This window comes from Trachypithecus francoisi, unplaced genomic scaffold (genome assembly GCF_009764315.1).
Source record: "Trachypithecus francoisi isolate TF-2019V2 unplaced genomic scaffold, Tfra_2.0 Lachesis_group2, whole genome shotgun sequence".
Lineage (NCBI taxonomy): Eukaryota > Metazoa > Chordata > Mammalia > Primates > Cercopithecidae > Trachypithecus > Trachypithecus francoisi.
The window spans coordinates 11,729,524-11,742,712 of record NW_022681465.1 but is presented as its reverse complement, the minus strand read 5'-3'; the positions used below and the strand labels follow the sequence as shown (position 1 = coordinate 11,742,712).

Below are 13,189 nucleotides of genomic sequence, written 5' to 3'. Positions count from 1 at the left end.
GTGTTCAGGGTCATGCCTGTGGCATAATTAGGAGGAACATTCGCCCTGGCCCCTGGGCAGGCTGTGCTCTGCTTGGCTTGGCTTGTGAATGCAGCACGAGTGAGCCCCCTCCTGACTCCTGAGTCAGAGGGACAGGGTCGAAGGCCCAGAGGTCTTCCTTGGCACATGATTTGGGTTTCGTTTTTCAACAAGACTTTGAATACGGTGATTCCACTTGCTGTATTTCACAGCAGGATACGGATGGAGAAGTCCCGATGAGGTCAAGGAGCAGTCAAGCCAGGAGGTGATATGGAAAACCGATCTGAACTTGAAGAAGGCAATGCGAGATGCATTGGAAAACTGTGGGGGAAGGATTAGGGGAGTGGTTCACTTTTGCCCAGGAAAGAAGGAAGAAAAGGAGGAAGAGAAGGTGGCAGAGGTGCAGCAGAAGAGGCCAAGAGAGGAGGACAAGGTGGCACAAGAGGGGGAGGAGAGAGAACTTAATCTGTTCAAGTTTCAAACTGGGCAAGGGTCTTTCTTGCAGGAAGTTTACAGACATTCCAGATTCAAATCTAAAGTGATTTTGCCTAAGGAGAAACTCTCACAACCCACCAAAAACATGCCATCTGAACAGAGAAGGTGATGGCAAGATTGGGCAGGTGCTGTGGAGAAGACCTCTGCTGGACGTCGTGCCTTTTTAGCTCTGCAATCACAGGATCTGCAAGAGCATCCACCTGCGCCCAGCAGCACATTCCGCCCGACTCCCTTCCCCAACCCACCTGGCCACTGTAGGATCCCTCGCACCCCTGGCCCTTTGTTACAGGCTGACATCTGCCCCAGCAGAGTCAACTGTCAGCGCCTTGCACGTGAATGAGGGAAGCGGTGTAACCTGGGGTTCCATCCCTTCCCGGGTCCCTTCCAGCTTTCGCCTAGCTCCGGAGCATCCAACCATCTCAGGTCCAGGGCGTGCGTTCCCAAGGATGCTCGGCCCTCTCCCAACCCGCGGCCTCCTCCCCTCTCTCCCGCGGCTGCCGCTGCTGCCGCGAAAACCAGGAGAACTGGAATGCGCGCGGCGAAGCGCCGCTCTCGCGGCGGCACTGGGCATGCTCCGCACCCGGGGCCGGTTTCGGCGGCGGGGCGGACGCTCCCTCACTAGCCGGGCGTCCGGGCCAGCCGCCGAGGCTTAGGTGGAGGCTGAGGCTGCCGCGCGCCGCGGGAGGAGCCTCGCCCTCGGCGGCGGCGGCGGCGGCGGCACAGGTGGCGCGGGCCGCGCGCGGGGCGCAGCTCGGGAGCGCTCGGCGCCTGGCGCCGCGGCGGCCCCAGGCTCGCGCCCGCAGCTACAGCCGGCCGAGCGGAGCGGCGGGCGCGGCGGCTACTCTCGCAGCCCGACCGGCTGGCGGCGGCGCCCGGAGTCCCGAGGAGCCCGGAGGAGCCCGCGGAGCCGGGCAGGGGGCGCTGCGCTCGCCGCGCTCGGAGGGGCCGCCGGGCCGGGCGCCGCGCACTCGCGTCGGGAGCCGCCTCTCGCCCGCGGCGCTCGCCCCTGCCACCCGCCAGCATCCCTTGTCCCGCGGCCGCGCTCAGACAACAAAAGCGGAAGATGCTGCAGTTGGGCAAGGTCAGGACCTTGCCCTGAAGCCGGGCGGCGCCGCGTACGCCTCTCCCCGGACTGAGGAGCTGTCGCCGGCGGCGGGTGCATGTTTGCCAGGAAGCTGCCGGGCGCCGCGCCGTTGGGTGAGTTGCGGGGCTGGGCGGCCGCGGCCGGGCAGAGCCTCTTCCCGGCGCCGTCCTCCTCCTCCTGCCGCCGGTGGGGGTGGTCCCGGGCTCCCGGCCGGCGGGCGGGCGGCGGCGGCGGCTGCTGCGGGGGTCCTGCCTGCCTCGGGGAGGACCGCGATCGCGCCAGGTCCCCCTCGGAAGCCGCTGTGCCTGGAAGGGGGTCCGGGGTTAGTGCCTTTCTTGGAGCTGTTACCAAGTGGTGCCCTGCGTGCTCCCCCTCCCTGTCACCCATCTCCCCGGGAGGAAGCGTATTTAGGGCAACACCGACAATGCTGCTCCCCGCCACCCAGAGAACATACCCGGTGCATTCATGACGTCCCTAATATACGGGAGGAGACGGGGTGGGGGTGGGGAGGACTTCCCTCCAGTCTTTTGCCCTTATGTTCAATGTCATTACGATGTTTGGCTAGAACAAAATGGAAAGACTTGGTCATATGCGTCCATGGCCATGTCTTCAGGCTCCCGCGGCTTGCCAGACCCAGAGCCCCCTTGGTCTATATTTAGCGGCTTCCGAGCAAGCCTTTGCAGCCGGCTTCACAGGTTTCGGGGGCTTCTGCGTGCTGACAATAGACAGCCAGGCTCCGGAAAGCGCCGCCTGAAAGCCAGGTTTGGAAGGCTGTGCGTGTGTATGGAAGATAAGCGATGTGAAATTGGGGTGATCCGTAATTAATGGCTGAAAGCGAAGCTGCTTTTTTCTTTTTTCCCGACCCTCATCTTATTCTGGTGTGTAATGTGTTTTCTTCGATTGCCACTCGGCAGGTTTGAGCCTCTACGTTCAGAATTAAGTCACTAGAAAGGTGATGCAGCCTTCCTGGTGTGTGTGGTAGGAAAACAGACTTGGGAATTTTTGGGGTGTGTGTTTGTGTGTGTGTGTGTGTGTGTGTGTGTATGCGTATGCGTCACAAAGAACAGTTACTTCCAAAATGCCCAAAGTTGTATTTTGCTGTGACCGTAGGGGTATGAAGGGTGTGGGAGATGAGAGAGAGAGGGGCAGGTTGTGTGTGGTTCCAAGGTGTTTTTTTCTTTTCTTGTGTGCCTCATTTGAGCTTATCTGGTTTGCCTTAGCTCTGGAAGGTGTTATTAAGATGTATTTTTACTGTGCTCAAGCAAATATGTTTAGTTAGAGAACAGAGAATGTTATAAGCATAGTATTAGGCCTGACAGGTGTAAATTTTCACTTTTAAGAACTATGTGACCAATATTTAAGAGGCTTGGGGTTTTCTGCAGTGACTTCCATGAAAATAGGGAGGTGCTGAAACTCCCTAGGAGTTATCTCATTGTGCATACTTCATCAGGGGCTGAAGCTACCGAGGGGAGTCCAGCTCGTCTCTGCTGCTGGTCGTTCACCTACATAATGACAAGGCTTCGGGGCTGCACCACTTCTAAAATCCCATGGAGAAGTGTTTGCTGTGACTCATATCAAGTTATGGCGGTGAACCTGTGCATTATTTTGGGGATTTGTGCTACGAGAAGTGTGACATATAGGGGCGAGTATCCTCAGATATGAACTAGATGCTTTAAACTGCCCTCAGCTCTCTTTTATTAACATATCGTTGCCATACGCAGCATCTGTTCCTACTGTTGTTGGGGAAAAATGTTAAGTGGTATCGTTACTGATCTGAGGGTTACAAGGGCTCGGGGCTTGAAGGAAGACGATTACATTCCAAGTTAAGTGTTGAAATTTGGGAGGCCTTTGATTATACTAATCACAAGTCAGTGTTGCAGAAGGACTGACAAGGTCTATACGGCTCAAGTTAATTGAATACTGCGATTAGTTTTTAGCAATATTGCCTTAGTTTCACCTTATTCACATTCAGGGAACTTTCTGAAAGCACTTTGAACACACGGTTGTGCCCATTGCATTGTTTTAATCTAAAATTTCTTTCAAAAAGGAAGCAATAGATGAAGTAGCATACATTTCTCGTTTCCTTTTATTTTTCCTTTTGAGCCTAGTGTTTCAGTCTTAAACATGATTCTTAAAGGACTACTTAGTATTACTCTTTGCCTGTGTGTGCACCCAGAGCCGCCGATGGGCATGAAAAACTACATGTACTGTATAGGTGGGTTTTATGTTCTATTGTGGATTGCAAATGATATTACCTGATTGAATGGCAATTGTAGTAAGTACATGAGGTTGTTGCTCTAATAAAATTGTCATAGTCTTAGGAGTTATTTAATTTGGTGTACGTTTGTGTAGTTGTATAACCCCATCATTATAGGTGTCACTAATGTTTTCATTGTTTGTAATAAAAGTCATGCACTGTCAAATTACAGTATTTCTATCCACTTTACATCTTTCACAATAGAATACAAGCCAGTTCTTTCTCCTGGTGAAATTGTTCATCAGAGACAAAAATGAAATTCAAATATTAGTTTGCAAATGCAATTTATAGTTTTGTTAAATAATGTCTAAGGATAATACTGCTTTCATAATGGCTTGTAAAATTAAAAATGAAGTTATAATATTCTCAAATATAATATTACTTTGGTATTTAGTTGAATATGCAGTGCATTTGCAGAAAATGTTACAGAACTTGCTCTTTTCCGTTTTATCTTATCAAACTTCTTTTTTGTGTGGTATACATTTATGTGGACTTGTTGAAGGGGTTTTCAGAGTAATTTCATCAGGTTGTCTTTAAGAAAACATTAAAATTACGTTTGAAATAATGTATTGTAATTTGTCCATAAGGTCAGTACACTGTGTATGGACTAGTGTATACAGTTGTAACGAGTCAATTGAATTAAAATAGAAACTGTGACATTTTGAACTTCCAGTGTTTTTTTCTTTATGATTAGCCACATAAAATGGGAACACCCATTTTTGTTTTTCCTCTGTGTGAACATTATTTTCACTTCCTTAGAGGGAAATCCTTGATGCTGGTCTCACTCTTCCTAACAGAGTTTTCATTTTTAAAATACTTAACATAGTTGGGAGTACGTCAACTTGGATGTCATAATTCAGGCAATGAACAAAAACGAAGCATGGACTGCCAGTCATTTTCAAGTCCAGTACTTCAGCTGAAGGTGTGGCTCTTTCCTGGGTGATTTACAAGTCAGATACACCGCCAAGCCAAATTCATTGTTGGCTTCCATGGTGGTTTTCCTTATTCATCTTTTGAAGGTGTTCTCCTGGCCACAGTACTTTGATAGCTTTCTGGTGTGTGAAAAGTTAATTTGAGTGGGAACAGTTCATGATACTTGTTGCTAGCTTCAAGTTATCTGATTATATGCCAAAGCAACAGCTTTTTATATTAATATAAAATATTAAACTTGTCATCAGTAAATAGTTTCTATCACATTGTCTGCCAATCCATCCTACTGATTAACAAACTGCCTGGTTGGGTTTAACGAACTCAGTTATAGTCACAAACAGTACCTCCACACAGGGAACTCACAGAAATATTTGATCATACTGTGCTTTTTAGTCCATTAAATGTTAAGACTCATAACAAAAATCTGCAGTTATGACACCTCCAGTTGTTTATCTTTTGATCACATAGCAGTTAAGTGCAATTCTAAGCTCTGAATCATGGTTAATTGATTTGTTAGAAGTGTCTTAGCTATGTTAGGATATCGATGTTGTACTCTGTATCCATTTGTTTTTGACAAATTGGAAATAATCATTAAATAAGTGAAACAATGCTTCCTAGAAACTTTCCATCTTAGATAAATTTTCAACTGTCTCTCTTGGCACATTACTTGCAAAATGAATTACATATATTGAAACTTATTTTATTAGGTTCCTATATATTATATATTACAATATTTTGTAATAAAGTTACACACACACACTTGTTGTATGTCAGAGTCCAACTATTTCTCTAGAAATATATTTGTGATCTGAAATGATAATTATTGGAAAAATAAGTTTCCATAGTGAAATGCTGTTTTGCATTCTCCTTCTGGTGGGTACAGAGATGTGGAGAGAGCACTGCCTTTTGGTGGATTCCAGCCCTGTCTCTTCTTAGCTGTGTATCCCTCACCATTTATGTGATCCTCAGTTGTTAACTCAGTTTCTTCAGCTGTAAAATGGGTACAATAAGACAGAATATCTTAAAAGATTTGTTTGAGGATAAAGTGAGTAAGAGCATGGATAAGTGGCTTGTAAATTGTAAAATTCATGTAAACACAAGAAATCAATATATACATTTTAAGACAGGTACTAATATTTTTTATATATATATATATTACAATATTTTGTAATAAAGTTACACACACACACTTGTTGTATGTCAGAGTCCAACTATTTCTCTAGAAATATATTTGTGATCTGAAATGATAATTATTGGAAAAATAAGTTTCCATAGTGAAATGCTGTTTTGCATTCTCCTTCTGGTGGGTACAGAGATGTGGAGAGAGCACTGCCTTTTGGTGGATTCCAGCCCTGTCTCTTCTTAGCTGTGTATCCCTCACCATTTATGTGATCCTCAGTTGTTAACTCAGTTTCTTCAGCTGTAAAATGGGTACAATAAGACAGAATATCTTAAAAGATTTGTTTGAGGATAAAGTGAGTAAGAGCATGGATAAGTGGCTTGTAAATTGTAAAATTCATGTAAACACAAGAAATCAATATATACATTTTAAGACAGGTACTAATATTTTTTATATATATATATATATATAATTAAATAGGTTATCTAGGTTACCATCCTCTCTAACAAAGGGTATTAAATGGCTATAATTTCCCTACCCCTACCCCATTGTAATATTGCTTCATTATGCAGATTTGCATATAAAATATGCTAAACTTTCTGTTCTGAAACATACCAGCCCTTTATATATTAAAGTATATAACAGTTAAGCTAAAAGAGAAGTAACTTATGTCTCCCAACACCATTATTAAAAAAGATTCTAATCTAGTAGAAATTATAAAACTTTGATATTCTCTATTAGTGTTATATTAGTTGCCTGATTAAGATCAAATTTTCTACAAAGATTAATGTTGTACAAAGACTGTCATAGACAGTTTAATAAGCATCAGTCTCTGTGAGGTCAGATATTACACATCTGCTCTGTTTAGAACCACAGAGCATGAATCTCATCATAATGTCATATTATGACAGAGAAAAAAGAAACCTTAAACAGTGAATGTATTACATAAAGGGAAGACCGCCTCCCCAATTAAACTCAAGTGCTTGAAGAGAAATAAAAAGAGTGTGAATTGGTACCTCTTTGAAAATAGATGGTCATTTTCGCTTTCGTTTCACTCTTAAGAGCTGCAGTGAAGACAAAACAGTGCCCAGCTCTTCCAGGTTTGAAGATGCCCAGGTCCTTGGGATGATCAAACCCAATGGGGCTTGATTTAAAACTGTGATCTTCAGCAACATAATTTTTAGGATAATCACGATTCAGTGTATCTTGGAATCTGTTTCAGAATGTGACCTGTATAACGGGGGACAAATTTATCTTCACTCAAAAACATTTTGACAATAAATGTAGTTATTTGTATTCAAAGTTATGTGTTGTTGTGGGAACTGCCAATTATAAGTTACCAGAGCAAAATACATGTTACGATAAAATACCTTAGTGGTTTGTTTGTTTGTTTGTTTTTGGATAAAAGTAAGCAGGTGAGCCAATTATATTTGGTTAAATCAATATATGTAACATTTCTACAAGGTTTGAATGATACAGAAATGTTACTGAATAGGATGTTTACTTTATAACACTAGATGATGGGGGAACAATTAATTCGATCATTGATATTAGAAAATACACTTCTCTTGCCTAGGTAAGGACCAGAGTTTTCTCATCGGTAACATTTTTGGTTTGACACATGTGATTATCGCAACTGTCATTAGAAATTTTGTCCAGTAGATATGTATAAAGAAAACTGCATTTTGTGCACGTTTTATGCAGTTTGTTCTTTTGGTTTAGGAACCTCCTTATAATGTAAAAATACTTTATTGTATTATCTCTTTGCATTTAAATGTGCAATAACATAAACCACAGAAAGGTATATATTTACTTTAAGAGTTATAAAATGTGCAGGAATGTGGGTTGTTGGTGTCTTTAAGGAATCAAATAAATATCTAGCTCTCCTCCTCCCCACTCCCCATCTGAGCAAGTTGGGATATTGGAAGGGAAAAATATAAGTAAGTGACTGCCATGGGCAAAAATACCAGTTTTGATTAGACATAGCTTGATGTGGCCGTTGAATGACATCCCAGGTCGTCGGCCTTCTTTCCCTCCTCCCTCCCCACAGGGACAGAGCTTTTTCTGAGCTGGCAGAGCCAAGCCTCGCTCTCTGCAGGGAAGATGATCTCCAGAGGAAGAGAGAAGAAGCAAGGCAAGCTGCTCCTTTATTCTTCAGAGGCAGAGAAAGTGAAAAGCTGGAGAGAGGCCAGCAGTGTTACATTAATTAAGTTCCCTTTGCCTGAAAGGAAATATCAGAATAGAGAAGAAGTGTTCCCCATTGGCATGGTTTATAAAGAATTCTAGTTGATAGAATTCTGGATATAGTAGCTTTCACAGTGCTTTGCTTGGTAGTTGAGCTCTTTAAATATTTCATGGTATTTTGACACCACATCAAGAATTATCAAGGTAGTGTCTCATGCCCTGGTTGATTTATAGCAAGTATGGTCCATGAAATTCAGATTTATGTATAGCCAACTTTAAAATAACTTACCCTTGACATTCTTCCGCTATTTCTCATGTTATTCTTTAACTGCCAATAATTGGATCACTTTGTAAGTGGTGAGAATTAGACATAAAAAAGATGACGTCAAAATCTGACTTCCCAAACCATATATAAGTGATCCAGGCTAGCTATTATTCACAGCTGTTTCTACCTCAGCGTAAATGATTAGATTTTGGTGGCTGTTTGATGTTTCGCAACTAGTAGGAGGAATCATGGACACAGTAAAGAAAGAAGAGAAAGATTGCATTTCTAAATAGATATGATTTGACTCTAAGCATGACTACTCAACCTAAAAATGCTCACTTTTAAAAATAAATTTTATTCTCTATCACATATTTTATTTGCACTTTCAAATATTAGAGTAATACAGCAGTCATTACCTTCAACAGTATAGAATGATGTAATTTCCAGAAAGAGCAACCTTTTTGGTAGCTCCAAATGTAAAAGAGCCACAGTTCAATCTCTCATCTCTAACACAGTCTTCACTGGTGTGAAGCCTTGTTCTTGGGGTCATGGAGAAACTGAATAAGGAGGAAGGGGAATCCTCCAGAAAGACAGAGAAGTGTTATATAAAAAGTCTCAGAGATAGTAAAAATTCTCTCATTAACCCGGGACATGGAAGGTTGATGCAGAAAGGCTGGGGCTTGTAGCATCTGGATCGGATTATTTGTGTTGCTTAACTTGGGTTGAAAAAGAGTAATGTTAAATTCATAGCAGGTGCATAGATATATTATGGCACCTCTAGCCAAAGAAATACGCAATTATGAATTACGTTTTCAGAGTAGCTAATTATATGAGAACTGTTCATAATACTAAAGCTAAGAAGATAATCAAGGCAAATAACTATATTGAATGTGATACCCAGCACACATACCCACTCACAAATGTGAGAACACAGTGTTTATGTCAGGGTTTCAAGAGTTGTATTCTTTATATGTTACTTTTCCACTAAATATATCACATATATATAACATTATGCAGAAGAAAAGCATGCCTTTCCATTCTTGAAAAGAATAGTATATATTTATTTTGGAGTGAAGTTCATTAATTAGCTGAATGCATGACTTAAAGTTAACAAAGGTCGTTCATCATGGAATGTAGATTACACAGATTTTGTTCAGCCATACTTATGTTTTCTCTTCTTTAAGTTTGAGATTTGTTTGTTTTCAAAAGTAATGCATGCTCATTGAAAATTCAAAAATACAGAAATGATTAAAAGAAGTTAAAATTCATGCATGGTTGCAAGCCCCAGAAATGACTATATTTTTAGCAGAAATGTCAAGCGATACACATTTTTAAATTTAGAAAAAATTGTTCATACTCTGTTTAGTTACCTATTAACATCTCATATAATTAGCATTTTTAGTGTTTTTTTTCCCATAGCTTTATGTAACATTATTTACTTACATCAGTCTGTTTTGGAGATTGATGACATTTTCATTTTTGGTAGTTATATTTAATGCTGTAATTAAGATCCTAATAACTAAATAATCATCATCAGATTATTTACTCTAGATTACTTCCTAGAAATGGGTGTTTTTCAAGGTTGTTGATATATGTTGTTCATTTGTCTTCCAGAAAGATGATATAATTTATATTTCTCTCAGCAATGCAGGAGTGTGCCAATTTTCCCGTGATTTCAACAACACTGGGTATTGTAATGAGAAAAAAAACTTCCCATTACATAGGGGAAATACTGTGTTTTCCTCTAATTCATTAGCTTCTCTATTAATATTTCTGAGGTTAAATATTTTATAATTTTGTTGTCCGCATCTAATTTTTTGTGAATTATCTTTTTATATCTTATGCACGTTTCTCAATTTATCCATGTTCCTTTTTAAAAATTTATTTATATTGTTTGTCTGTAGTAATTATGTCACTCTTTGTCATGTCTTAACAGCTTATATATCATTTTATTTGTTCCTATTTTGGGAGCATAATTCTAAAGCTTGAAGTTAGACTTATTTGTCCTACAGGAGTTCTTCTTTGAGGAAACATTTTACTGCTTGCTGATTTCGTGTGTCTCAGTAGTAAATACAGCAGTGGAGCAAATGGTTGAGAAAATAGCTTCAAAGCTATACCCCAACTGACTGAGTTCATATCCCAACTTTATCATTTTCTTAGCGAGTGGATAACTTACCACTAAGTGTCATTGTTAACACAGGGGAAACAATAATTCCTGTGTCTTCAGGTTGTTGTGAGGGTGAATTAAGAGACCATGGACTTAAAATACGTAGCAGAGTATGTGGTGTATTCATGATTACAACACACATTAGCTCTTTGCGCTGTGAAATAATACAGATGCCAGATGCTTTTCTATAATTCTGGCCTTTCCTTTTCCCAGATAAGGCATAGTTACGCACCTGCATAGACTCCAGGACCACTGTGTGAAAAGGCAAGATGTTTGTGGCAGTCTGGGGCTCATGGGTGCAAGTGCTTTGTGTGTCGTTCTGGCAGTTTACTGTGTATTCTTCAGGGATGCCTCACTTCTCAAGTTCAGGTTCCTTGGGAAGAGTCAGGACACTGTTTTTAGGCAAACACATGATTTTCTACCTTCTCCCCCTGCTCCTGGGCACACACTCCTTCTCTCTGGTCACATAGGACCATGCTTCTCCTCAGCCTCACTCCATACTGGTAATCTGTCTTTTAAAATAATTGATCCACAAATCATCAGATAGTAGTAGGCACGTAACAAATAATTAATCATTTGGGGCAAAAATGGTTCCTGACCCAAGATTTCTTTGCTTGCTCTGGGTTGGTTTTGGGTAGCAGACACTGCAGCATCCTGGAGGGACCATTGCCTTAGGATGCCGAGTTCTGGGATCTAAATCATGCTTGGCACTTGCCTTCTCTTGTGACTTTGCTTCTTTGCCTATTTTGTCATGTGTTCATTGGGATAACAACTCACAGGGCTTTGGTGGATGTGCTGTGATAATTTAGGTGAAAATGCTTTGTGAAGCTTAATCATAACGAACATTTAAGTATAAAATATATTCTCTGGAACTTTTGGTGCACTTCAAAAATACAGTAATGGTGGGGGTAAGAGTTCGAGTCAAAAGATTTTCTTGCCTATAAAACTAAATCTCTGAATTTCATGACTAATATCGTTATAAAATGCCGACTTCCATAATGGCTGTAAAGATATTGCCACATTTCATGCTACTGTGTATTGCCTAAAGAATTCTCCTTTATCCATCCGTAGAAGTAATTCTTGTTATTTCTTCATACTGCTTCAAATATTGTAAGTTATACAAAATTGGCCCAAAAAGTTTCTTGTGTTTTTTTCTTGTGGCACAGATATTTGCTGCTTAAAGATGGGAGTTGAGTGAAGCCCTATTGTCCCTCAAGAGTGAAGTCTGTAGAAAAGTCTCCAGAATATTATTTTCTGTGTTGGTGGACTGCCGAGTCTGGCACCTGTGAGGCTTTATCAGAACAGTTTTAGAAGTGTGAACCATAGTTGGCTTCCATTTTTTGAGCATATTTCCTTAAATCCTTTGAACAAAATTGCACAGAATTCTTATCGCTCTAACTCTAGCCTGCCAATAGGAAGAAATCATGTGTAAGTTAAAGAAATCTAATTTATTCTCGATTCCCAAAACTTTCGAAGGAAGTAAAGAAGTCAAGTTCAACATTCCTCAATGAGTATGTTACTTAGTGAGTTACAAAGTTTTAGGTACTTGAGAGGGTATGCTAATCTTCGTTTTGCTGACTGCCTATAGCAATTTCAGATATGACCTCCTTTCCTTATACATCAAAAGTCTTCTTTCAGCAGTTTAGCACAGGTTGTGTGATAAATTGTACCGTGACACCGTAATGCCTGTTGCCGCAGTTGAGGGGACTCATGGAGTGTACTTAGCTTGTACTTGTGGACATAGGAAAGAAGCAGACTGTCAGAGGATAGAACCAAGATGATGGCTGGAGGAAATTAATGTTCAGGCATCATCCTCCTTCCTCTGCAAATATAGGCGATGGATGTGGAAGGCTGAGGATGTTCTCATGAGATAGGAGCTGGGAGTCTGGTAACACCTAGTAAGTGCAGGAATTTCAAGAAGTGGGAAGGTGCAAGGTAGCTTAAACATTTTAGAAACAAAACTATTATAATGGGCAAGTCCACTGTTTATTGATTTATGCATTCATTCAACAAACTGGACAAATTTAATTTTAAAAGAAACAAGAAGTTATAAATAGTAGCCAGCAGCAAGCTCTGGATGTCTATACCTCCAACGCTACATAATCTGTCCCTCTCTGAATGGTATTTTTCTAGTTGAAGGGTAGCTATTTCTATCCTTTTCAAACATAGATTTCCAACTGAGATGGCTGTGCAGCCTTAATTCCATCACATCTCTGAAATCCTTCCCTTTCTCCATGTGCCGATTCTCTTAAAATGCATTAATTGCTACTAGGCTTCAAGATCTTTCAGTAGTAAACATAAATACTTTATGTTTACATAGTAATAATATGAGTTTATATGGCTTCCTTGTGGCCTGATAAATCGTGCATTTTACAGTAGTGCAGTCAGACCTACAGAATGGCAGGCGGTGCAGAGCCGCAAGTGGGAGAGCTGGTGACGGGGCTGGATAAAGCGCTGTCTTAAGTTGAACAGAGTGTGGGAGGAAATATAAGCAAAGTTATTCCGTAGAATTTTATAGCATGTTAGTCTTTACAAGTGCTTTCTCATATTTTATCTCTTGAAAGGGAGGATAAGAATTTTGAAAGCAATGTAACAGATTTTGGGACCAGTAGTAGATTTCGTCGTGTTCACTGACTCTTGGAATATCCTTAGGTGATATTCATCTGATT

General features: G+C 41.1%; 1 protein-coding gene across 3 annotated transcripts in view; it reads left to right on the top strand.

Annotated features, from left to right (window-relative positions):
* Nucleotides 1–1,089: 1,089 nt before the first annotated feature.
* CTNND2 (catenin delta 2) overlaps nucleotides 1,090–13,189 on the top strand; it is a 942,360-nt gene continuing 930,260 nt past the window's right edge. The window contains exon 1 of one of the 3 annotated variants that reach the window (XM_033178807.1): nucleotides 1,090–1,710. In XM_033178807.1, the coding sequence (XP_033034698.1) occupies nucleotides 1,674–1,710 (37 nt within the window). In that variant the 5' untranslated portion in view covers nucleotides 1,090–1,673. Of the gene's footprint in view, nucleotides 1,711–2,144; nucleotides 2,359–13,189 lie in introns of those variants that run through there. The other 2 variants (XM_033178804.1, XM_033178806.1) reach the window with 2 other exon arrangements.